We start from the raw sequence: 25,650 nt of genomic DNA, 5'->3' as shown, positions 1-25,650 counted from the left end.
TAATTTAGTATATCTTACCCCGACTAACTATCCTACTACCCCTTTTAGTAGCTAATAGACTTTTAATATATTTAAAAACTCCTTCCTCTAACTATCTATTCTTTTTATAGCGCCTTTAACGTTTTAACGTATTAGACCTAATAGGTGAAGGCTATTGAGATCCGCAGGACTCATTTCGGGCATATGAGCTGCGTCTCTGGTCATTATGGATCCTCATGGTGCCACTTTGGCCTACATAGACTCCCGTATCCGCCTGTATATAGCAGCCGGATACTCCCAGTCTAATACAAAACCATGCGATCCTTTCTGAATCACACTATATATACTTTATAACGAAATAAGTTATAGCGACTAGGTAGAATAATAGTTATAAACTAACTATAGATCTAAGAGTAAGATTAGTTAGGACTTAAACTACCTTTCGGATATTTAGAAGCACTATATCTAGATTATATATAGTATAGATAATACTATAAAAGTTATATATAAGCGTTATTCCGCGATCCTTAAATACTCTTATATTATTAAAAAGGATATTAATAAGAAGAATAGGTGTTATAATATAATAACTATAATAAGATATCTTAAGACATCTTTTTATATAAGGGTAGTAGACGTAAACTAATAGAAGGGGGCGATATTAAAATTTATTTAAAAAATAGTATTTTTATTTAGATTTAATACTTAACTTCGAAACACTAACTTTTATTAATTAAGGGTATATTAAGCGATAGAGTCTTTATATAAGAAGACTAGGAGTATAATATTCTCTAGTTTATTACTCTTAATCGGCTTTTATTCTATTTAGTTAAGTATTATATCTTTTAACGCTTAATCTTAAACGCCCGATTAGCCCTAAGCGATCTAAAACTCCTATTAGCCGATACTATTCGTTACCGACTATTCGCTTAGGTTAAAAAGTAGTAATAATCTACACTTAAAATACTTCTAGTAAACTTAAAGATATTAATTACCTTAGACTATTGGATATCTCTATTTAGGTGGTATTTATAGCTATTACTAGCTATTTTATTAATATAAATTAGGTATATTATAAGGTTCTTCTTAGGTTTAAACCCGTCTATAATACTTATATAGGCGTAAATATAAGCGGTATTCTCTTAGAGACCTTTATCGATTATAATATCTAAGACCGAATCTTTAGATTAACTATAGATAATTGTTACGGACATGCTAGTCACCAATCAGTTGTGGAGACCGCAACTACTAATGGGCCACCAAGAGCCAACCGAACGATCTGTTATCAGATCACGTGTAATATCCTATACTCTAGGATACCCGGGTATTTAGGGAAAAGAGAAACCGCGATCACGCTTAGTGAGTAAGAGTATGATTAGCCCTAAGTAGGACCCACTTCTAGAAGATATCCGGTATATATATACCTATATAGACTAGCAAACCTCTACCACTAAAGGGAGCTAGAACCGGCCTCCCGCTAGCCGTCCCGAAGTATACCTTTAGAACTTTAGTGACTCTTTACTTAATTATAACTTGACAAACACCTACAAGTAGACCAATACCTTAGTATAGATCTCCTTGGCGCTCTACCTAGCATCGTTCCTCGATACCTCAATAGGACCTATCCTATAGTAAGGCCTATTAGGCAATAGTACGGTTAAGAGAACAGATCGTTAACGTTAGAAACCTAAGAAGCATAAGGCAAGTATAACCGAACCCTTCTAACCTAACTGTGACCAGTTAGCAGTGCGTAACAATAATATATTAAATAATAAAATATTAGTTAATTCCCTATAATAGGCTTTACCTCTAGAGGTTAATATTATCCGAACCCCCTATCTTACGTATATTATGTAGCTTAGCTTAAACCGGCTTTTTAATTATCTTAAAGTAGTTCCGTTTAAAAATACTATAGAGACTAAATAGACCGACTATTAATTAGCCTTAGTCTTAGCAAGAATGGACTCTACATGCTAGAGTTGCCGCTCACACGTATATCTGGATTACTAGTCCTTATTGTTGCAGCTTGCTCCGACATTAACTAACAATCAGATATTTAACACGCAGCAGAATTTATTCCGCTCCTCTACGCGAGAAAGTCTAGGTCAAGTTTTGTGTAATCTGTTAACTGTACCAACGTCCTTGCTTGGAGAATAATAGAAGTCAAATCAAAGATACTAAAAGTCTAGACATTAAAACAACCTATAGTGGCACTAAAAATACAATTTCGGCATTGACAATCTAGCGGAAGTTGCTAAAATCAAATTAAAAGACAGTCAAAGATTAGGGCAGATTATTTCAAACACGTAGTAGACACAGGATGACTTGCACCTATAGGAGCAAAATACATAAGCATAGGATACATAGGGAGATAAGATTTTTTTAATGTAGACCTTGCAACAAGTAGCCATCGAGTCGCAGGAAGTAGCGCTGCAGCAACGGTTCTCAAACTCGCATTTGGGCCCCCTCAAGTAGTATCTAACTGCAAGGCCCCTTTAGCGCAGTCACACACGTTCCTAGGAGCTGGCCCAGCATGTATGGCTCATTTCCGGTGCCGAGAACATGCTCAGAAGGAAGAATGGGCACGAATGAGGTACCATTGGGTGGGAAGATACCGGGTTGGCTGAAGCTTGCGATATAGGTGGAATGGGTGCCATGCTGAACAGCCAGCCAGTTAATGAGTTCTGAGATCTCAGTTGTCTGTGTATATCTAGACAATCCAAGAAAAGCACCTGTCAAACTGGTTTCTAGATAAAGGGTTTCGTCCAAGAATTCCGTAGCATTCGTAGGGGAGAGACTTGTGAAGTTGCACTTGGGAGATTGGAAACCCGTGATGTTGGAGCCAACGCTCTCGACGAGCAGAGCGCCCCTGTAGTTCTGTTGTGCCATACGCCGGATGTTGATATAATAGTTTGCATTGGAGCTGTTTGGTGCATTGGAGAAGAAGGTCTGATTCAATGGGATGGAGGAGTAGAAGAGATAACTGTAGGCCTGGATAGCTGAGGCGTATTGGACAACTTGGATGTCGGTAGAGTTCGAGCAGTTACTGTTAGACACGGCAATGCTGGTTGATATGCCGCTGAGGAAGAGAGTCCCAAAACGTAAGAAGTGCATAATTGATTTGATATATGGGCTGACTGTACTATAGCGACTGTAGTCCAGTATGACGGTATCTGCAACATCAAAAGTAATTCTATGTTAGCACCAGAAACGCCCTCCCATTTTATAACGCTCCGTCTCCTTTCTAGCAATTCCAAAAATGCCGCTCGAACGTTAAGATAATGTTCTAGGTTCTGGTCGATGTTGTCTAGTCCTGAACATAACGATCCGTAAAAACCATGGCAAAGCTGCTGCGGGATTGTCTCAACCATGTCATCATTATCATGCTAGTCAAATGGTCATTAAAGGGTTAGAGGGGGTGATTTCTTGGGACACTGAGACTAGGGCATGATGTCATACCGTACCGATCCCGTAACCGAAATTTAAGCCGCCTCATCGTAAGGAATTGTGACTGGTCAAAAACAGCCATGAAGTTAGCCGGGAAATGTTGTAATAATATGAACAGTAAAAACATGCAGTACAAACCTTTGCTCTAGACATGTCTGTGGCATTGATAAGACTCCTTTTCAGACCGTCAAGTGGAATTTCGATTTATATTTGACTCCTTGCTGAGAAGCCGACGAGGGAATTGTTACATTCCGTAAATGCCAACAATGGTTGAGGCGGCGTTCTCAATGTAGTAATTGGGCGGATAAGCCGGTTTCTAATCTTGCCGTGGTTCTGGTGGCTCTGGTGACACTGTGGTCTGAGAGGAATTCGAATAGCGGTGAGGAGCACTAGCCCCCAAAATTTCGGTGTTCCACCAATTAATAAACCCCTCAATGTTCTTGGGGTCTATCTGAAAACCACGTCCCGAGAGCTTCTTGTGAATGGAATACGCGCTACTCTCTTCCGTGGCTCATAGTTCGATGGGGTTTGAAAATGCTATGCGGTGCAGCGTCCATGAAAGCCTATGGCAACCCGCCAGCCTATGACTGGTATTCTATTGTGCTAAAGATTCGAAATGTTCTAGACAGAACTCGTGGGCAGGTCTAGATCATGGCGAAGGGAATGATCATTTTACTGACGTCCTCCTCACACGTCCCACCTTCTACGAAGCTTTCCGCGCCCAAGGTTGAAGAGTAGCATCATTAACCCTGCAATTGAAATCCAAGACCTAATTGTATTACAGCGAGAGCCGAAAACAGTGAAGGCACATAGACAGCCTCAGAACTTATCAGGCATATCTCACAGGTGGCAAAGCAGTTTAACCTCATGACTTGGTTAAGGTCACTCGGATCATTTTATCATCTAGTGGCCTTGGACAGGACAAGCTAGAAGCACCCTGAACAATAGTTTTTAGTATATTTTGGCGAAATATATCAGGTACGAACAACAAGTATTACCTAATCTTAACAAGTAGCCATCTTCCGTAAAAGGTAATACCACCTATAGCCGAAAGGCTCGTTAAGGTATATAGATCGTCAGTCTTTACTGAATAATAGGCTCAGCTACTATCCTAACTCTTGTTCTCTGAAGGAGGTTCTCGATATAATCAACGTCGCCAAAAGACTTTCTTCGTAATTATAGAATAGTCGAAGATAGCATGGAGTCTAGGTCTTGACAAGTACTGCAGTACCGGTACTTCAGGTGACGTACAATATGAGCAAAGGTACATAGCTGTCACGTTGCCCAGACACTCTTTATTACAATGTTCATTCATTGGGACCTCTGTGCCTAGAACATCAGACTATTATATTTCATCACATGCATTAGAATTTGAAAAGTGTTGAGTCACCATAACCTTTACCATGCTCTGCCCTTACCTAGAAGTATGATATGTCGCCAAAGTGTTTACCAGACAATCACACCTATGGTTGCCTATGCATTTCGTCACGACTGGACAATAAACTTTTCCATACATATAAATCCCTTCATCGGTGACCTTGAGAGCATCCTTGGCCTCAGGTCTTGATAGTGGTAGAACGCGGTAGTTGTTATCCTTGTCTTCTTTATGCGATGTCTTCCTATACCTTTACCGGTCCTTGGATCAACTATGATCGGAACAGTGTCCTCGGTGCTACTTTAACTCTAACTGAGAGTGGTGGGGGTTTCCTAACAACTTTTCTCGGCATTTTCATTGTCTTTGTGGGCGAAGGATTCTGGACGATTTTCTCCTTCATCCTTTTCGAAATCGGAGCTACAAAGAAACCGGTCGATACCCTGCATCTTCAGCACCAGGTGATCTTACGCAATTCTCAGGGTCCTTGGGCAAGTTTCTGGGAGCTCTTTATGCTACCTTGCGCGTGGGTGAAGAGACCTGCCGATGGTCCTCAAGGACGGCAGTTCCAGACACCGCCAAAACGTTTCATCTTGAATATTCTATTTCGATGTTGGAGCTTGTCTATTTGGGGTCTTCTGGTCTTCATTGGCTGGACAGCGGCAGGCATACTGTCATCTGAGGCTTCAAAATCTGCCGGAACAGACACTTTAGTGCGGTCCCACAACTGTGGCACGTGGACGATCCCAAGTGCGAGCAATGTGTCTGTTCCGCATTTCAGTTTCAAGCTTCTCTCAGACTCTATTTCAGCTGCCAGTTATACTGGACTATGCTATGGACCCAATAAAAAAGACCCGCGGTGCAAAAGTTTCATCAAACAACAAATCCCTTTTTCATCCAGGACTGACGCGAATTGTCCATTTGCTGATGGTTGGTGCTGGTATGGTGACAGCGCGGCGTTAGAGTTGAACACTGGTTTTATTGATTCCCATGAAGATTTGGGCATCAATGCGCCTCCAGGAGACAGAGTAAAATATCGCCGGGTTGCCACATGCTCTGTCATTAAAGGCGGCCGGTATGAAATGACAAATACCAGTGCTGGACCTATCTATCAATATTTCTACGGCCCCATTTCTGGTACTTCACAATGGACTTTCGTCTACCATAAAATCGAATCAACCTTCGGCGGTGGATATGACTTGAAGTGAGCGTCAGAGAAATTTACTAAAGTTTAATGTTAACTGTTGCCAGTTCTATTTTTGCGATTGCGGGCGAATCCAATACTTGGACACCGATTCCACAGCTCAATACGACTAAAGCGACAGGAGACATCACTTTGATATATCTTGCCCCGAATGGCGTCGAGTCCACGCAACAAATAAATGACCCTTTTTTCACATCACACAGAAGCGTTTCGCTGACTGCCGACGGTGTCAATTATACCTTTTACAAGGCTGATTGTATTTGAATCCCGACAGCCTGTGCTTATAAGGTATCTAACTTTTGACCTAGACCTTATGAACGTGATGGTCTGTGTAGATCAGCATCAATTCTGTAATCCGAGTCTCTGGAATGACTCCAATGTCGACAGCTGCACTACTCTCACCGGAGCGAACTCCTTGGTCGGCGCCCTCGATACGATCGGATATAATCCACGACAACTGGCTACCGCAAATCGGATTCAACATATTCTCCTTACCGACAGTGTATACTTTTCGATAGGAGGGCGGGCGAGCTCGGCACTGCAAGCAAATAGCCAGGTTTACAAATTGCTCCAGGCCCCTTTGCCAGACAATCAATGGGTTATTGAAGTCAAGAGCTGGTTTACCGTCAGCCTAGCTATTCTCCAACATGCAATTGTCGAGTTTGCTAGCGGCCCAACTAACCTCCCTCCGGAGGCTCGAATCATCACTCCAACCGCGAATGGTTGGCCCATTATGTGCAAGCAGCAAAAGGTCCCCAATCCCGGTACATACCAGAACTTCAGTATCCTGGCTCTGTCTCTGATATTTGGTATTGGTGCCATTATCCTTCTCCTCAGCTGGACTCTCGAGCCAAGCATCAACAAATGGCGCGAGAAGCATGACCCAGTCAACCATAAACGACTCCAGTGGATACTGGATAACAAGCTACAGTTACAGCGTATGGCCTACGAATATGCCAATATTGGCCAATGGGAGAAGAAAGGCGAAGGTGTCCCAGTCACTGTGCTAAATGGTCAAAGAAAGATATTCAAGTTCCCAGATAAGATTGACCCTTACCAGCCTGGACTGTTAAGTGACCATGATATTCTCGACCAGCCTAGAATGACGAACGGTCATCCATCACGGAATGGGTTATTAAACTCATCACAGTCGTAAGGGAAGCAAGTCCACCTCGGGAAGATCTAGAGCGGTCTTTCTAAAAATAGGCGCTGGTAAAACACGGGGGACTCACTCAGGCTTTTAAAAAAATTATTAATGTGAATGATACTCTTCGGCACTACGCTATGTAGGGGCCAAAGGAGAGGAGGGAGAGAGTTGATTCCTACAGGAAGCAAGCTGCCTGACTATCTGTCTAGCAAACCTAGGGGTTGGTGCCTGAGGCATTCACTACGGCCTGAGGCCACGACAACATGTCGGCGCAGTTACGCCGGTATACCGGAGGATTTATTAATCCTACAAATGCTGTAATATTTCTTATGTAATCAGGATAGTATAAATTGCCAGAATAGTGGATACAGCAATACAGAGAGTTGAATACCATTGATTGGACCCCTACATTTACAATACGGAATACTCCGACAGTTATGAGCCTGGTTCGCACTAAATAAGACTACTATATCGGTATATAGTATCTAGCACGCAGCTAGAAGTTGTCTTGCAACCCTGAAGCTATATCAAGCTATCCCTTGATTCAGTTTCAAAACATTGAAGCATCTTGTTACGGACATGCTAGTCACCAATCAGTTGCGGAGACCGTAACTACTGATGGGCCACCGAGAGCCAACTAACCTATCTGTTATCAGATCACAGGTAATTAGGGAAAAGAGAAACCGTGATCATACTTAGTGAGTAAGAGTAGTCTGTCGCACAACCCGGGTCTGGGTCAAGATATCCAACCCGGACCCGGACCCAACCCAGGACCCAGGCTGGGGCCCCAGCAAACCCCAAATTTTCATAATTTTTCATAATTTTATGCTCTTATATTCTCTGTATTAGCTATTTTCTACTAACTTAATAGGTTTAGTATAAAGGATAGATATAGATATTGATCTAATTTAATTCAAATCTAACTAGGTACAGTGGAGAAAATATAAAAAAGGTGAATTTTATAAACTTGAAGTTCAAAATATATATCTGAGATAGGCGTTAACACCACCCTTTCCCTATGACCATATATAATTTATTAAATTTATTTATTTATTATATACTATATCTTAAATAAATAGAAAATTTCGTATATATAAGGTCCTAAAACGAGCTTTAAACACGCTGTATTAGGATGCTTGGCAAGTTTATTATGTTTGTAACCTAATTGGGGCCCCAGCCTGGGTTTATATTAGGTCTGGGTTGAGGGTAGTAACCCAGAACCCAGCGCTAGGTGCCATTCTTAGAGATAGAGAGGTTTTTATAAGAGATGAAGTCGTAAAGCCTATAAAAGGGCCTTAATCAAGTAGTGAAGCTTATAAAAAAGCTTTAAAGAAGTACTCAGAGGTGAGTAATGGTATAGAAAATCCCGGCTGATAGAGTCAGACCGGGCTTATAACCTGTTGAAATAGTATACAGAGGGACTATACAGCAGGTAAAAAGGAGTATCTCTTGCAAAGATAAATGGGACTATGAATATAGTGCCAGAAATGAAATTGTAAACTGTCTAATCTCTTCATACATAGAAAGAAGCCTATATTTATAGGCTTCTCCTTCTCCCCCTGGAATCTATCAATTTGTAATGGAAACAGAGTGGTGGAATCAGAAAGAAAGAGCTGAAAGGGCGATGATAGCACTAAAAGCAGCCTGAATTAAAATGCCTTCCTGTGATACAACAAGCTGGCGGTTGTATACAGGAATTGGTGGTGTAGACGGCAAACTGCATCGACGGCGCTAATCTCGATTCCGTAGGACTTCGAAGCTCTTGGCGTGAGAGAAAGGCATGGTGATTCGTAATGCATAAAGCATACCGAATTACGGTTAGCGTTGAAAGCTCCATGTTAATTACTGAGAATTAACTTGGATTCTCAACAGATAGCAGTGGGGAGGAATGAGAAACAGCGAGATCCTCAAATGCCTTTTTCAGCGTGCGCGGCAGAACGTCTTTCCAATATATATCGTTCCCCAAAGGCTTGTGGAATCTCTCTGTTGAAAGAACTGACCCCTTTTTGCTACCCACTGATTTTCATTTTTGCTTTTTCAAACAGAAAAGATAGGTGCGAGTGGTTCCACAAACACGATCAATTATCTTGGCACCGCTGGATACTTTTTGATGAAAACACCCCCAATTACCACTCAAAATAAAAGCCACGGCCCTGATGGACGATTGGCAAAATCTTCCTGGAGAGGTCTGTTTATCCTTATCACAATATTGATATCCGTGTATTTGGCAGATCAATTAGATTAACCTTAGAAGGGCTCAATACAACTGAGCGGGCAAGAGTCCTGTGCAGTGTGCTATGACTTGAGCATTAAACACATATTTGTCGCGAAAGTCTGTTCATATCGGCGAATATTGTATGCCCCTAGTGAAAATTAGGTCTCTTGTATGGTGTACTCCGTGTATGCAGGTAGCAGATCAGAATGATCCGGGACGTGGCCCCCTGTGAAGAGCTAAGCCAGCATGGTGGATTCGGCATGATACCGAGTACCGAGTACCTGGTACGCGGACTACTAAGGGTATCTAAAAAAGACTACATCTCGCCAAGGTTATATGACGATGAGCTCGACAGACTGCAACGGACGATCTGTGAACGAACCGGACGCTGGCTTCAAAGGGAGCAGACGTTAAAAAAATGGATTGGCACAAGTGATGAATCAACAAAGGTTGTCTGGCTCCAAGGTATACCCGGAGCAGGTGTGTTGGAATTTCCACAATGGTTCAGTGAAAAATCCTAACAGGTGTGCTATGAACAGGCAAAACTCACATTTCATCTATCATTGTGGACAAATTGAGAGGTCTATCACACACAACGCTATTTGCATTCCTGAGCTACAAACAAGGTAACGCGTCGACAGTGTCGATCATACACTCGCTAATATTCCAGCTCGTTATTGGCATGGAGTACTTTGATGAAACTCTCAAACAAGACTTGCGAGCTAAGCTCTTTCACACTTTCCAGTCAAGTAAAAGGAGCCTGAAGAGCAATACTAGATTTGCTCGCGAAACCTTGACAGAATTACTCAAATGCGTTGGTCCGACCTACATAATCATTGACGGTCTTGATGAACTTCCTGAGAGCGAGCGCAGGGTGGAAATCCTAAAGGAGCTCCTAAATATGTTGAAGGTCTCGACTGAAACACGACTACTGATTAGCAGTAGAGCACAAGATGAAATTAATGCAGTCCTAAAGGCCACGTCGAAGGTGATTCAAGTCCATGACAACAACAGTGGCTGCATCCACGCATATGTCTCAGTGAAAGCTGGAAGTTGGCTGGCCGAATCTGGATTTGATGAGGATGCTTGCGCAGAGATCAAGAGTTTGTTGACCCCGTTAGCGACAAAAGCGCAAGGTGATTCCAAACATGTAACCTTTCAAAGTCAGATTGTTGAAAATTTCGGTTTTTGATTCTAGGCATGTTTCTTTACGCGAGGGTGGTGATGGACAATATTCAAATGTGCCACACCTCTGACCAAGTTCAAAATGAATTGGCCGTTCTCCCAGAGAGCTTGGATGAAGCGTAAGATACTCCCAAACAAGACCAGTGGCAAGTGTTTACCATTAATTCCCATTCAAGGTATGCGCGTGTTTTACAGCGTCTCAATGATTTGCAACCTTCGTCGAAAGTAATGTCTCAACGAGCCTTGGGATGGATAGGATGTTCTCCAATTCCAATCAAAATCCAGGAACTGAGCTTTGCTTTGAGTCTTAACGCTAAAGGGGAGGGCGAACTACCTCGCTCCGAGAACGTGGTAAATATTGTGCGGCTCTGTGGACCCATCGTTGAAACCTTCAATGATCATGTTTACTTCGTACACTTCACCGTCAAGCAGTGGGTTTCCTTTTTGGAGTTTCAGTGAAGAGATCTTAGCTAACTTGGCAAGGTATCTTTTTGAGAAACAAGACTATCAATTTGTTCGAGAATTGGAAGCCAACCTCGAAATGACCATGACGTGCCTTCATTACCTGTCCTTCAACATATTTGAAGTCGACTTTGAACCCGATATGATCAAGGAAAACATATTGTCAGGTTCATACCGCTTGCATTGGTTTGCGGCCAGTCAATGGATAGTGTTAGTTCAAAATTGCGCGAAACTATTGGGCAACCGCTCCCCCCCAGAAAGCCTGCTTCGTGCCCTCAGTCGTTTTGCTTACGAATGTGAGAACGGGAATTATGAAGCCATAGAAGACTTTGACTCTCAGCAAAGTGACGAGTTTAAAATATTCAGAGAGAGTGCACCAAACATACATAAGCTTCTGCACCAAGAGCTTCAATTTCGCCGTATGGATGTGGGTGATTGGAAGCTGGAAGAAGAAGACAAAGGTATTCACGAACCAAGCTTTGTTAATCTGTCCACGAAGAAAAATCTTTCAACCCTGCTAATCATACTCCCTACTTCAGATGATTCGTGGACAAATCTAGATCCATTCTTTTTATCATACTCTTCGCTGGGAATCTATGAGCAATTCGAATCGCTTCTATGCCCGAAAGAAAATCACATTGCTAAATGTAACTGTCCCAAGCTGAGGAGGCTCTACGGGGGGCGTCTGTTCAGATGCAAGTACAATATCTGTCAGTCCCAGCAAATCTCATTCGAAACAAGATCGGCTCGCGAAGCGCATTGCAGAGTTCATGATCGCGCATACAAGTGTACGCATCCGTCGTGTGACTTTTCAACATTAGGGTTTTCTTCCTCGGGTGAACTGACGAGACACGTGTCAAATTGCCATCCTCATGCACCTTTGAAACCCATCCAGCTGATCAAAAATCCTGACGACGATGAGCTTGTACCACTATTGTCGGATATGATTGCAATGGGCATGGCAGCGCAAGTGGAGGCACTGTATCCCAGATTCAAGGACTTGGACGACCTTCCAGGGGAACGGCTTCTCCAAGAAGCTGCATTTTCTGGGACATTGCGGATTTTCCAATGTCTGTCTAGTAAATGGAAACCGGATTTAAAAAGCACGGAGAACCTTTATGTCACCTGCGCTGAACAGTCAATCAAAGGCGAGAATGTGGAGGTTTTGAAATGGATCATTCCACGATTGCCTGAAGAATTTTCCGCTGCATTCATGCAACTCGGTGCAAATACAGAATCGACTGAAGTGTTTGAGATATGGAAAATGCGCTTTAAATCATACCGTTTTAGAAAAGGACCTATGATTGAGAACATACTTCATGCTGTGAAGGATCCTGCCAAACAGGAAAGACTTGCAAGTACCTTGAGTGAACAGGCATTGCTTGGCCATCTAAACACGGACGATTTGAGTCGTTTATTGAAGGCAGTAGCGTCCTCGACTTGCTCAGTCTCAATAGCGAAAGTGTTGCTTATCAACGGCGCAGCTGTGGACTTTAGGAGTTTGAATACCCGACGAAACGAATTGCAAAAGACTCCATTGATAGCAGCGGCCGCAAAAAGGACCAGTGAAGGCGCCGAGATGATGAAACTCCTCCTCCTTGCAGGAGCAGACCCGAATGCTGTGTATCGACACAGAAGGGACAGCGAACCGAAAACTGCTGGTACGGAAATGGGAGCCAAAGGAGTTTCAAAATGGCTAGGAATGACTTGGGATGAGCTCGTGGAGTGGGCCACAGAACAGCGATCCAAATCTACGAAGTGAGATGGTATCTTGACCCAGCTCATGATGACCCATACTGATCGCCCGTTTTATTTTGAAGCCAAAGTTGAAAAGCATTGGTCTCTAAGTGAACTTTTGATATTTTGGGTGTTCTATGTGGTGTTAATGGAGTTTTACATCTTAGCTCCGTCTCTCAACACCCGACAGACTACTCCTTATTTTAGCAGCTCTAGCAATTTCTTGTTACTTGTCAATGCCACTGTCCAAAGCAAACATGCTTCACCAAATTACATACCTGGAATCGACTCTCACTCAAAACTAATTGGTCCGGCATCTCATCGCTGAACGATTGCTGAACTAGCTTTAATTTAGTTTGTTGAACCGCCTGAACGTACTATTTCAGGACGAGCCAATGTCAGCGGTTGAGATAAATGCGTGCAAGAAGAATGAGGCCACAACAAGGTACTACAAAATGGGTGAAGCTGAATATACCAGTTCGATTGAGTCTTTGACAATGTAGCGAGTTACTGTCACATCACGAACTTGACCCATGCGATGCACTCGATTAAGAGCCTGTGCCTCAACCATGGGATTCCACTGTGGCTCAACCATGTGCACACAACTGGCTGCTGTAAGGTCGACTCTAAAAATGGCATACCAAATCAGCCTACAAAAAGCTATAAGATGGAAGGTTGACACATAACTCACCCTTCTGCAACACTTCCAATGCTGGCGAGCATCACTGTACAACTTGAGTCCTCGCTGAACCTCTTCAGAGCAAGTGACCTCTTTTCAAGAGGTGTTTTGCCATCGATGCGCTCGAAGACAAAATTGTTTGCTTGCATTGCAACTTCAAGAAGGTCGAGCATCTTCGTCCAGAAACTGAATATGACACTGCATTGGGAGAGAGGAGTCAGAAAGTCTGACGAATTAAAATTAACTGAGATCTGCCTCACCTCTTGACGGGTCGTTCACCAGAGAGCAAATGATTGCCGCTTTGCTCATTCTGAATGTTCTTCAATAGTGTATTGACTTTAGACGAGGGGCGATAATCCGCTTTGATCACCTCATTTGGCGCCATTGGTGTCAATGGCAAGTCAGGCGTGAGACTGACTGGAGGATCGCTTAATCCTTCAAGTTCGAAGTCATTTGCGTCGCATTGAAAATCCATAGTCGACAAGGTCTGGCTGTGGTATAGATCTGTTGCTATAGCAGGTAACAGTTGATCTCCGTGGTTGCAAATAAGCCGTAAAAAGCCGATCAGAGAGAGCATAGTCCCCCAGCGCGCCTTATCCATCTGGGAGTGCTGAGTGGAGTTCCCGACGACGAGAGATGAAGCTCGGGATTTAAGGAAATCGTAGATTCTCCGCTCTCCTGAGTCCAACTCAACAAGCTCCTCCCTTTCGACGCGTAGTGGTAGTTTAAGTTGATCTTGCACGTGGCTTTTCGTTCGTCGGAGACATGTCGCAGCAACCAGCTTTCTCAGGCGGTTAATTCCCAACGTATTCTTGCCGTACATGTGTATAGGTTTGATCAACCATTCCGCGAATGCGGTCTTTCCATATGGCCCAGTAAATGGAGGTACTCCAACAAAAGAAATTAGTGCTGCATAGTCTTCTAATCGGTTGTGAATTGGGGTCCCTGTAAGGCACCAACGATACCGAGCGCGAAGTTGGCATGTAGCCTGGAAGATTTGGGAGGTACGAGAGCGGATATGATGAGCTGAAATTCAGCTAATCAGTGAACAACTCGAATATCAATCTTTTTGTCATGATGGAAGCCTCACCTTCATCAAGAACCACCCGAGCCCATCCCTCAGAGTTAGAAAAGAGAGCACTGTTTACTGCCCCACTTGACCATTCACTACGCAAAGTGTCATATGTTGTCATGACTATATCATGATTCAATAGTTCCGGTATCAGCTTGTGCCGATTTGGGCCATGAAACACGACCATGCGGATCTGCCCTGGCCGAAAGTGTCTATTCCAATGATCAGTCGGTGAATAACCATAGAGTGAAGGAAGGGCATAATACCGCGAAATTTGTTGTTTCCATCCGGGGATCGCTTCTCATAGTCAGTGGAAGGTCCTTGAATAATAGCACATGGGCACATACTAGAGGGGGTTGTGATGATGAGTGTTGTTCTTGGTTCTGTGCTCTCCAAAGACAAACCATCAAGGTACCATGCAATAAGTGCCAATACACTGATTGTTTTGCCTAGCCCCATTTCCTAATTTTTGTGAGAGGGAAAAGTCTTGACAAGGCCATAGCGAGGATATAACTAACATCGGCGAGTATTCCTCCCGCAGGGGGCTGCGGGCGACATTTCTGTGTTGATCCGGTGACAGCATGTCGATACCTGCCGAAACAGATATGGTAAGATTCTAAGAATTATTTAAGAGTAATCCTGGGACTTACCTGACGTTACCGTCAAAGTCACGGAGGATTTCCCAGAGAGTTGGGAAATCTGCCTCTTCAATGACACCACGTTCCTTTTCGGTCATCATAGAAAGTGCTTTGATTTGATGCCTGTTAAGTCGTTAGCAAGGGGATACAAAGTGACTCAAGGCCACTTCACTTACTCCTTGAGATTTGTCTGCAATCGGGGGCTTTGTTCGACAGGGGCAAATTTGGCTGGACCGTCCACGGTTTCGAAAGCTTGAAATACTTCACTGGTCCTCTCTTTATCCAAGGATTGATTCACTATCGTCATGGTTGAGAGGGAGCCATTGGCTAGGTCCTCAATTTGTGGCATTTCGGTTCCTGGAGATATCAAATACTGGGGGTTTCTGTAAGGTACGGAGGCGTCACATTGAGTTGGATGCTGAAGAAACAGACCACCCTCGGAGAGAGTGTTCCCAACTGCATTCAGATCCTCGTGAAGTCCGTATAGTACGATATGTACCAGCGTGTCTTTATAACCCAGCGATTTCCTCATGTCTTTAGTTTCCTTAGTCTTCTCGCACTTGGCGGAGAAGGTTACAGTGAACTCGCGTGCAAGTTTTCCCAGTGCTGGTGAGTTTAATAACCCGACATGATAATTCGTATGGCCACCAAACAGCTTCAGAACATCGCCAAGTACTTGGACGTTCACTGGGATAAAATTTCCAGATTCATTAGGCAATCTATGGCAGGATGCGCTTGTGATGATCTAACGATATTAGATGTGCGGTAAGTATGAATGTGAATTTACCACTGACCATTCCGAAACACGTATCATATGACCTGGAAACAAGGCTCTGGGGAGTGGACAATGTGTCTTCTAAAAGCGTGCCGGGGGTGGTGGTAATCTTTGGCTGCACATCAGGATAGTTACGGTCGGAATTTGGCGTAGGAAGGGATTGAGTTGCATCTGAAGCTTCTGGGGGTTGAAGATGAAAACCGGAGGATTGCTGGGCAAGATTTGACGAATGTTCATTTTCGACGTTGAAGAAACGCGTAAGGTCAAAGTTGCTAGAAGGCACCTCATCTTGGAAGCTAGCCCAGATATCGTGTGAGCCAAGGGACACTTCAGCATCCTGAGCGTGGGTTACTGGCACCAGGCTCGAAAATAATGGGTATGGATCTAGAAGAAGGTCATGGGTTGTCCATGCATGTTCCATGCATTGTCTCTTGGGGTCGGGTTCGGATTGCTCGTTGGGTGCAATAGCATCGCACTCGTCCCAATCTCGCCTTTGCGTCGCTTCTCTAGTGAAGTCGAACTGAGTCATGATTCTTGGTTTCGCAGCGGGGGTTATGTTGAATGGAATTGAACAGTACAGATCTAGGACTTTCATTCCTAAACACATTTCTCTCGGCGTCTCATCAAGGCCGGATTTGCACAGCCGTGTGGCTTTGCACTCACGGTAAAAAATTGCGCAGCCTCACTGAACAGCCACTTAGAATCGCAGGGATCTTGAAGACTGTGGTTGGCTGTTGTGCCCCAAGCGGTGACGAAAGGACAAGGCAGCCATGATTGGATGCATCATATGGGAAAATTTAGAATGAAGATCCTTTGGCCTCGCTGGGTAAACCATCGATACCCAACATTTTTCCTCGCTCTCGAACTTAAATAAGATGTAGGCAAATTCAGGCCACCTTTGTCTCTCAGATAACGTTAATCAACGTACAAGCCAGCCACATAGGCGAGCCACTCAGCCATTTAACTATTACTTTTTATCATATACCCGAGTTGAGGCCTTCAAATACCGTTATGTACTGACGGCTCCAACCTTGGAAGGTTCCAAGTTTTTCCAAGGTTGGACTTCGGGAATTTGTAGGGAGATACCTAGGTAGCCGCTACTGTCGTAGGGGCGCCGCGCCCAACCTTGGAAAACTCCCGAAGTCGGGCCTGGCGGGCCGATCCTTCAATTATGTAAGCACTCCTTCTCCAGGGCAACTGACACGCTCTACTTCTTTTCTTCGTTTCTCCGCTATTATCCGCTGGTTTTGATGTAAATTCGGTTCTTTCATATACCAGTGGCCTGATCCAATTAACTGTGCAGTGTTATTCTCTGCCAAGACACCTCCGCAGCATAATGACAGTACCACTGCCCGTGGAACTGTTACTCGAGATCGCAACACTTCTGCAAAATGACGGGAGCTCTCTAGTTCCATGCACTTCTGTTTGTCGCTCATGGCAGGCGGCCTTTGAGCCCCTCATCTACTCCACCATCGCTGTCTATAGTGACGATGAGCACAAAGAAAAACGGCAACGTGGAATGTCTCTCGCAAATTTCCAAAAACTCACATCCGGCGATCGTGCTATACGGCAAACCTGGATCCGAAATCTAGAGTACGATATCCTCGTCCCCTACGAACTATTGGACTGGACCACACGTAAAGAGTTGGGGAATTCTAAAGGTTACTGTATAGAAAACCCTATCAGAAAGGCCAATGATCTAGCTTTTCAGACGGCTATAGTTAGACTTTTCCAAGTGCTTCACTCACGTGACCAGAGTGCCCGCCTCAAATTGTATCTATATGTCCGAGGACGTCGATATAACCCTGCACCAGAACCATATACTCAGCACTGGGATATCGCTGGTGATTATCGTTGGGATTACAAAAAAGGACGTATATTTTCAATACCCCCATACCGGGCGCGTTTTCTCAACAATGGTCCAGATCTAGCATCTGTTCCATGCATTGAGAAGCTCTCTTTCCTAAACCACGATCCCTCCTGGGACCAGCATCATCAAATCTGGACTGGAGCAGTGCAAACTATACTCCAGAGCTGTCCAAAAATCACGGAACTAGAGGTCAATCTCAACGAATGGGTCCGTCCTGATCACTTGGAGTATATACAAGCACGTCGTGCAGGTAAGCTGTACCCTTTTTAATATATATTTCTTGAAATCTAAGCATATTTGACTAATATCTATATAGCACTATCCTCTCTTATCGGTTCTATTCCAAGGAGCCTAAGGGTGCTAGACTATGAAGGGGAGAAGGATGGCCCGTGGAAGCCGTCCATGTCTGCACTAAATGTCATCCCTTCTGGGATTGATAGTATGAGCCTTAAGCTGCGAGATCTCAGCGTTCACCTTCAGGAATTAAAGTTGAAAAACACAGCTATTCCGTTTGACTTCATGTGTCCTTTAGATGGTGAAGGCAAGCCTAACCTAGGCTCCTTACACTGGCCCCATCTGGAGATATTGGAGGTTGAGTGTGTGCCACCCTGGCTTCCTTCAGGTACGTAATTTGTCTCCTCCGGAAGAGAAAGGGAAAAAGAAACGTGCACTATGTCCAAGGTCCCTAATAACAAATCAACCAAAAGGAGAATGGACTTTCCACCACACGGCGGAGGACCAGGCCGAAATCGACCAGATCGACGACTGGGAAGACGAGATATGCGATGTCGAGCGGGGATGGGGCTGGCCATCAGTGAGGATAGAAGAAAATTTCCATCGACTTCTCATATCGCTGGGCTACGCGGCCCAACGTATGCCCGCTTTGAAACGGATGAAATTCGAAGTCGAGGGCGATTCCCAGTTTAATCTATATTTTCGAAACGCCGACAAGATCACCTTGGGATGGGAATGCTCCCCTGGATATCAGCCAGATAGTCGGGTTACAATGGCCTGGGGCTTTGCACTGGATGATCTGAAGATTTCCTTTGCGTTCCAGGATATGTGTTCTGTGATCCTTCAAAGCTGGCCGCCCAACACGCCTATCTAGCACCAGCACTTTGATATCTATCCAAATTGGAGGCGGCCGTCGGGGGGGTTACGAGCCACAAAAAACAAGGTTATGTTAAAAATCTGGATTACAAGAATACAGCTTGGGTGCTGCGCAACGTCGTGATGAGTCCGTTCCCGATAGAACGCGGCTTCATTCACCAGCTGATGCAGAAACTGGAAGAAACCATCATCGACGAAGTCAAGAACACATGTCGACTGCGAAATAGTCCTACAGCCAATACTATCGTGTTCCTGGAATTCCAGACGAGAGTCCATCGCACAACCCAACGTCAACAGATTATCCTGGCCGTGGAACTGGAGGATGATGTTAAAAATCAATACATCACGCTGCGCAAGAAATTCCCGGATGAAGACATCGGATTCGCGCCGAATGGTCCAGCACATCTCGAACAGTTAATGCTTCAGATCGACAACCCCGACCAATCCAGTCCGACCGTCAAGGGTGAGATCGGCATCGTCGAGGCAGGAGAGTACTCGCACTCGATACATTGCGACGTAACGATGACCCGAGTGGAAGAGTCGGGGATTGAACTCTAATTTCCGAGGCGATCATTACCCTCGCAACTTCACGCCATTTTATCTTTTCGGCTCGAAAAAGCAACACCATATCTCGCACATGCTCTTCCAAGCGCCGAACATATATCTTTCACCCAGTAACATCCAACTGGATGACGAACTCCACGATAAAGTCGCGCCTCGCCTAGGAAAAGGATAAGGTCTCATTCTCGCGTTAACTGATGACCGCGCGGAAATGATGCACTCCTTCCCGCGCAGCAGGTGCGATGGAGGGGCTCATCCACGTCGAAATATATATCTCTCTCCACCTTCTACGTATTTTGCTCTAATTGCGTCAAAGCCAGGATATACATTGAAAACATTGGGAATTCTTATAAATTTATCTATCCTCGATCTAACCTCGTATATCCCACATGCAAGTCTATATTCACGGGACTGGGACAACCTATCTATATGCAAGACTCGAAGGCCTAAGCCTTGAGAGTATACACAACGCGACCACGCGAGTCTGTACCCTTAAGCACGATCTCATCACCAGTACTTGAGACAACACGGCGCTGATCCCCATTGTGCAAAACAATATCCAAATCCTTCCAAGCAGGAACAAAGGCAGCCTCATCACGCTCAAACTTGACAAGTACCTTCTCCTCGGTAGAGCTGTAGCTAATCGTGTAGGCAGCAGTACCAGGTTGGACCGAGATACCATCATCTTCATACCAAGTCGTAGCAAAGACCGTACCGTGCGAAGTTCCCTTGGGCGGGAACACTTCCACACCACGGTAATCGTCAATATCCTGGACGGCCACTGACGCAGCGGTCTCATCGCCAGGAACACGGGTGTGCACGCTCTTGCCGACAGGAATGGCACCACCGACACGGGCAATGAGCGCAATGCTCTTCTGCCATTCTGACGAGATCTCGACCCACTGCCCGGATGCGAGGTACTGGTACGGAGCGTTCATGTTGACGTAGCCATAGTCGAAGACGCCGGTCTTGCGGGGCAGGTAGACGTTTGCGACGTCGATACCGGTTTTGTAGACCCCGCCAACTAGTACGGTCTCACCGAACCAGAACTGATCCTCGCCCGCCTTGAGTGTTTTGGTCCACACCTCGGGATCAGACTCGTAGCCCCAGCCGGTCCAGCGCTGCGGCGGTGTTGCGAATTTGTGGCTCTCCAGGCCGAGAGAGTAGATGTAGGGCAACATTTCGTAGCGACGCTTAATGGTGTCGCGGACCTGAGGCGTGATCTCGGGGTACATGAAGGGCTCGATGACGTCACCAACGGCAGAGTCCTTGGGAGAAGTCTTGAAGCAGTTGATTGCGAAGCGGGGAGCGTGGCAGCCTAGTTGGATCCAGCGGAGGAGGAGCTCCGGGGAGGGCTGTGGGCCTTCGAATCCGCCGATGTCGTGGCCTTCACATTGGAGAAGGGACATGCCGGCGTTAAGAGATAGGGCATTGGCGCCCTTCATGTTTTCCCAGCTAGTGACGTTGTCGCCGCTCCAGGAGGATGCGGCATAGCGGAGAGTTCCAGCGGTAGCGCTGCGGGTCAGGACGAAGGGACGCAGCTTGGGTTCCATGTCTTGCAGGGCATCATGGGAAGATTTGCCCATCAGCTCGGTGTGGAGAGCACGACCCCAGAGTCCGACGGAGTTCTTGACATTCTTTGCTGCAGCGTTCGCCACGGTGGGCTCATTGAGAGACATGGTCCAATCATCGTCGGGTAGGGTGTATTCATTGTTGTCGTTCCACATACCGTCAATGCCAACCTTTTTGAGACTCTGAACCCCGTCGTACCACCATTTGAAGGCCTCCGCCGAGGTGAAGTCAATGTGAGCACCGTCGCCACCGGTGGCACCGCCAGCACTCCACAGACGCATGTACCCAGCCTCCTTTTCGGCATCCTTGAAGAAGCCACCTGCATCAACCAGCTTCTGGAAGTCGGGGTGAGAAGCCAGTAGGAAAGGCTTGATGTTGGTGAGAAGTCGGATACCGTACTGGTGCATCTTAGCAATCCAGTCTTGGGGATCCGGGAACCGCTCTCGGTTCCATGTAAAGACATTGCGGACTTTGGGCTCGGTCTCAGCAATGGAATAGCCCGAACTCATTTGGTGAGCCGAGCAAGGAATGCCATGTTGCTTGAGCTTCTCCGCAAACTCCAGAAGGGCCAAGTGGGCCTTTTGCGGCTCATCAAGCATAGTGTACTTGTAGCCACCGGAGATATAGCCGTAAGCCCAGCGGGGCACGAGAATGGGGAAGCCGACCAACTCGGCATATGAGCGGACAACATCTTTGATGGTCTTTCCAACAATGTAGTATTGCTCGAGACCACCGTAGTCCTGGCGGTACACCTTGAAGTGTCCCCAAAGACCATCGATCTCGGCTCCTACAGACCACAGACCGCGGCCATGGGTGGTCGAGAAGATGGCCACACATCCCTCTGCAGAAGCCTTAATCAGGAGCGGAATGTGCTTGTAGAGGGGATCGGTGTTGTATACATCGTATCCAAAAGAGTCGGTAGCCGAGAGCTGGAATTGACGACCAGTCAAATCCATGGGAGCCGCCTTCTCGCCGAGTCCGACATGGAGGCATTCGCGGTCATGCACGGAGTAGTTAGCGACACCGTCGCCATCTTCGACATAAGACCGCAGCGGCAAATCCTCGTGCAGAGGCTTGTCGGAGCCGGCCCATGACAGTTTGACCACGGGGGTGTGTTCCCAGTTTACGGAAGCAGTGACACCGGCGACATCGATTGATTTGGAGGAGTCACCCTCCTTGGCGAAGACATTGGCGCCCTGGAGGTTGGTCTCAGGCTTGGTGACACTAGGATAGGGAGGGATAGGGTGTTCTGCGGAGGAGAAAGTGGCTCGGAACAGGTTCGGACGAATAGCCTCGAAGGTAAAATCAAAGGCACTCTTGCTCTTTGTGCTGCTTCGAACGTGGACGGAAGCTTCTTGGTTAGTGGCCTGGGTCACTTGCGAGTAGCCCTTGGGGTAGCTTTCTTTTTGAGGCATGATGAATGTGAAAGACAATGTAGTTGATTCAGAGGAACTGCTGAGAATACCAAGATATTCCTTGACATGGTGGTGTATTTGAATGTTTGTCGAGCTCCCCTCAGTCCCATCTTTCCATGTACCCCGCGGTGGTTCCAATGATGCATTGCAGCTGTATAGAATCGGATATCGGGGATAATCACCGAGAAGCGGAGACGCGAAGGTTGTAAAATGGGTAGTACCGAGATGATTCTGCCGCAAACTTCCGCATTGCCGTGTTTTCCCCGCAAAAGACATCCCGGGGCCCCAGATGGCCGGTCCTGCGCTAACTTTTCTCTCGGTTTTGCTGACCGAAATCCGATCCTAATGATTCTGGGCACCTTCTTATGACTCCCTTTCTTCGCATACCCCCTCCCACGGCATTTGCCTCAGTGAAGTGATTGGATAAAACATCCCGACGTCGGCTACATGTAGCAACGTGTTTTGCCGTTTCTCTCCAAATCAACTGACCGCGTGGACTTGTACCAAGTTTCATCGGCAACCATGCCAAGGACTAAAAAGGATAAATCTACCATCTGTGGTTTTCACACTTCGGGTTTGAATTGCCTTGTCCGGGGAATGTAATAGAGTTTTTCCCCACGGGGTTTTTGCATGCAAGCCCGTACTACATATATCAAGGCTAAACATTTTGTGTCCCCTCTTCTGACTTGATTCATTTTGTCTCTATAACTTCTTGGTCTTTTATTATTTCCCGTTGTGCCTCTGCAGGTGACTAGCCATGTCACAGCCAAAGGGCCAGCAGGAGGAGTTCGTGGAGACCATTGAGCCCGAGCTGCCACGAGCTGTGCCTCCTCATAATGATGGGACTGGAAGTCAGCCCAAAGGCGATCAGGCTTTGAAGCTCATCGAGGAGGTAGGGCACTCAAACATTCTGACTCCCGAGAACAACGCCAAAGTTCTTCGGAAGATCGATTTGCGTCTACTTCCCATTCTCCTCGGAATCTACTTCCTCCAGCAACTCGACAAGTCGACCATCTCGTACGCCTCAGTTTTTGGAATCGTTGAGAAAGCCCATCTCCATGGCCATCAGTACTCCTGGCTAGGCGGTTCGATCTATCTGGCTCAGCTGGTGTTCCAGCCCCTCGTTGCCTACCTTCTGGTTAAAGTCCCCCTGGCAAAGTTTCTGGCTGTCTCCTGCCTCTTATGGGGTATTGCTTTAACATGCATGACTGCTGCTACAAACTTTGGAGAGCTGCTTGCTTGCCGCATCTTTCTTGGTATCTTTGAGGCTGGAATTGGTTCGTTATCTCCGAATCATACATTGCTATCCTACTAACGATGGGTTTCACCAGCACCGGCCTTCATTGCAGTCACTCAAATGTGGTATCGGCGTCGTGAGCAGCCTGTGAGATTGAGTTCTTGGTATGCGATGAACGGAGTCGTTAATATGGTGGGTTTTCTCTCATATCGTTTTCTTGGCACTTAAGTTGACACTGAAGGGAAGTTTGGAAGCTTGATTGCCTTTGGACTGGGTCATATCAATTCCTCTATATTTGCGCCCTACCAGGTAAGTTATAACATGGGATTGTCTGTCGAGGTATTACCAACTAACGCCGATTAGATCATCTTCCTCTTCTTCGGTCTAGTTACTGTTGGGTTCTCTGCCATTATTCTGTAGGATTTGGCCCTGTCCCTTTTTGCCTGTATTATACTAAGACAGTTCTACACAGTGTCTTCATGCCGGATTCCCCCATGTCCGCCAAGTTCCTTGGAGAGGAGGACAAACTGCTATCTATTGAAAGACAGCGAATGAACCAACAGGGTGTCGAGAGCCAAGAGTGGAAATGGGACCACGCAAAAGAAGCCTTCCTTGACCCCAAATCATGGTTCTGGTTTGCGTTAATGTTCTCGATTTCGTGAGTTGGCTCAGAACGAGTACACCGGACTAAAGTTGCTAACCGACCTTCAGTGTTCCAAGTGGCGGTATCACTACTTTCGGGCCTTTGATTATCAAGTCCTTTGGCCTCAGTCAATATGATACCATGCTTTTCAACATTCCTTTCGGCGCAGTCCAGCTTGTCGCCACAATGGGAGGAGCTTGGCTAGCGACCGTTTGGAAAATGAAGGGTCCAGTCCTAGCATTGCTCTGTCTTCCACCTATCGCGGGTTGTGTGATGCTGTTGCATATTGCCCATGACAATGCTCACAAGGGGCCTCTACTTGCAGGATACTACATTGTAAGTGTTGAATCGAACCGAAAACGGTACCGTGGAAGGAATACTAATAGACTTTATCCAGATCTCTGTGTACCCAGCTATCAGTAAGCGTTTACTTAGTTTCGGGACTTGAGCCCAACTGACCATCCCTAGCCCCCTTGATATACTCCTGGTCTGCAGGAAACACAGCCGGAGAGACAAAAAGAAGGTTACTACCGCTATCCTGTATGTGGGACAGTGCGCTGGTAATGTATGTAGCACTCTAAGCCCCCAGATCGGGTTTCTTGCTAACATTCTTCCTATCAAGGTCCTTGGACCGAACCTTTACACCACGAATGAAGCGCCGCTTTACCGCCGTGGTCTGTTGTCCAAGTAAGTTCATAAACACAGAAGCTTTTGAGCATCAAATATCTAACACCCGACTAGCCTCGCGATGTTTTGTGTCTTGATAGGTCTGACCGGGTAGGTTTCATCCAATTTCAACTGCTCTACAATTTGCTAATTCTGACTTCTTAGGGCAAATACCGCATATCTGTACTTCCTAAACAAGAAGCATGAGAAGAGACGTGTGGCTCTCGGAAAGGACGCCAAGATTGTAGATCAATCGATGCAAACCATTCAAGCTGTCTCCGACGATGCCAAAGAAGAGCTGCCTCAACAAGCAGCAGATGACAATGCGTGGAAAGATCTGACTGACCTGCAAAATGAGGACTTTGTCTATGTCTTCTAAGCTTTGGCCGGTTTAATTAGTATATGTTATAGTAAGTAGGACTTGTGATTTTGCTTTATTTGATAACTATTGCCACCATTCTATGTATAAAATGTAACTCGCAATATACTACGTTTACAATAATATTTATCAAAGAAACACCATAAAAACCCCTAAAAACGTAGCTTTTCCTTAAGTGAACTAGTCCGTTGTGGGACCTGGTTGATTGTATAGCCGGCTCGGAGAAACAGCCGAACCCCGCGTTTCTCCAGGTTTTCCCCTTCCCGTCAACCCCGAGAATCATCA

At 45.7% G+C, this 25,650-nt stretch overlaps 8 protein-coding genes across 8 annotated transcripts; 5 read left to right on the top strand and 3 right to left on the bottom strand.

The window, feature by feature from the left end:
• Window positions 1-2,457: 2,457 nt before the first annotated feature.
• N7471_014052 (uncharacterized protein) lies at window positions 2,458-3,093 on the bottom strand (the record flags this gene model as incomplete). Its single annotated transcript, XM_057286770.1, has 1 exon — window positions 2,458-3,093. The coding sequence occupies one exon, from the start codon at window positions 3,091-3,093 to the stop codon at window positions 2,458-2,460; it is 636 nt and encodes a 211-aa protein (XP_057128839.1).
• Window positions 3,094-6,324: 3,231 nt separating this feature from the next.
• Window positions 6,325-7,158, top strand: N7471_014051 (uncharacterized protein; the record flags this gene model as incomplete). Its single annotated transcript, XM_057286769.1, has 1 exon — window positions 6,325-7,158. The coding sequence occupies one exon, from the start codon at window positions 6,325-6,327 to the stop codon at window positions 7,156-7,158; it is 834 nt and encodes a 277-aa protein (XP_057128838.1).
• Window positions 7,159-9,570: 2,412 nt separating this feature from the next.
• N7471_014050 (uncharacterized protein) lies at window positions 9,571-12,773 on the top strand (the record flags this gene model as incomplete). The annotated part of the gene is made up of 6 exons (XM_057286768.1): window positions 9,571-9,844; window positions 9,904-10,500; window positions 10,563-10,668; window positions 10,726-10,980; window positions 11,033-11,472; window positions 11,551-12,773. 6 exons carry the CDS (start codon window positions 9,571-9,573, stop codon window positions 12,771-12,773), a joined length of 2,895 nt encoding a protein of 964 aa, XP_057128837.1.
• Window positions 12,774-13,196: 423 nt separating this feature from the next.
• Window positions 13,197-16,441, bottom strand: N7471_014049 (DEAD/DEAH box helicase; the record flags this gene model as incomplete). Its single annotated transcript, XM_057286767.1, has 9 exons — window positions 13,197-13,374; window positions 13,440-13,625; window positions 13,688-14,453; window positions 14,518-14,622; window positions 14,847-14,961; window positions 15,018-15,090; window positions 15,150-15,260; window positions 15,314-15,882; window positions 15,932-16,441. The coding sequence occupies 9 exons, from the start codon at window positions 16,439-16,441 to the stop codon at window positions 13,197-13,199; spliced, it is 2,613 nt and encodes an 870-aa protein (XP_057128836.1).
• Window positions 16,442-17,248: 807 nt separating this feature from the next.
• N7471_014048 (F-box protein) lies at window positions 17,249-18,890 on the top strand (the record flags this gene model as incomplete). Its single annotated transcript, XM_057286766.1, has 3 exons — window positions 17,249-18,032; window positions 18,099-18,404; window positions 18,490-18,890. 3 exons carry the CDS (start codon window positions 17,249-17,251, stop codon window positions 18,888-18,890), a joined length of 1,491 nt encoding a protein of 496 aa, XP_057128835.1.
• A 125-nt stretch (window positions 18,891-19,015) lies between these two features.
• Window positions 19,016-19,450, top strand: N7471_014047 (uncharacterized protein; the record flags this gene model as incomplete). Its single annotated transcript, XM_057286765.1, has 1 exon — window positions 19,016-19,450. The coding sequence occupies one exon, from the start codon at window positions 19,016-19,018 to the stop codon at window positions 19,448-19,450; it is 435 nt and encodes a 144-aa protein (XP_057128834.1).
• A 449-nt stretch (window positions 19,451-19,899) lies between these two features.
• N7471_014046 (putative alpha-glucosidase) lies at window positions 19,900-22,440 on the bottom strand (the record flags this gene model as incomplete). Its single annotated transcript, XM_057286764.1, has 1 exon — window positions 19,900-22,440. The coding sequence occupies one exon, from the start codon at window positions 22,438-22,440 to the stop codon at window positions 19,900-19,902; it is 2,541 nt and encodes an 846-aa protein (XP_057128833.1).
• A 757-nt stretch (window positions 22,441-23,197) lies between these two features.
• N7471_014045 (uncharacterized protein) lies at window positions 23,198-25,365 on the top strand (the record flags this gene model as incomplete). Its single annotated transcript, XM_057286763.1, has 11 exons — window positions 23,198-23,717; window positions 23,772-23,869; window positions 23,924-23,986; window positions 24,041-24,093; window positions 24,150-24,335; window positions 24,389-24,656; window positions 24,718-24,739; window positions 24,789-24,880; window positions 24,943-25,007; window positions 25,062-25,097; window positions 25,152-25,365. 11 exons carry the CDS (start codon window positions 23,198-23,200, stop codon window positions 25,363-25,365), a joined length of 1,617 nt encoding a protein of 538 aa, XP_057128832.1.
• Between the last annotated feature and the right edge of the window lie 285 nt (window positions 25,366-25,650).

This window comes from Penicillium samsonianum (assembly GCF_028829775.1).
Source record: "Penicillium samsonianum strain IBT 33392 chromosome Unknown utg000011l_segment0_segment0, whole genome shotgun sequence".
NCBI lineage: Eukaryota > Fungi > Ascomycota > Eurotiomycetes > Eurotiales > Aspergillaceae > Penicillium > Penicillium samsonianum.
The sequence above is the reverse complement of the archived record's forward strand: the minus strand, read 5'-3'. Positions and strand labels throughout refer to the sequence as shown.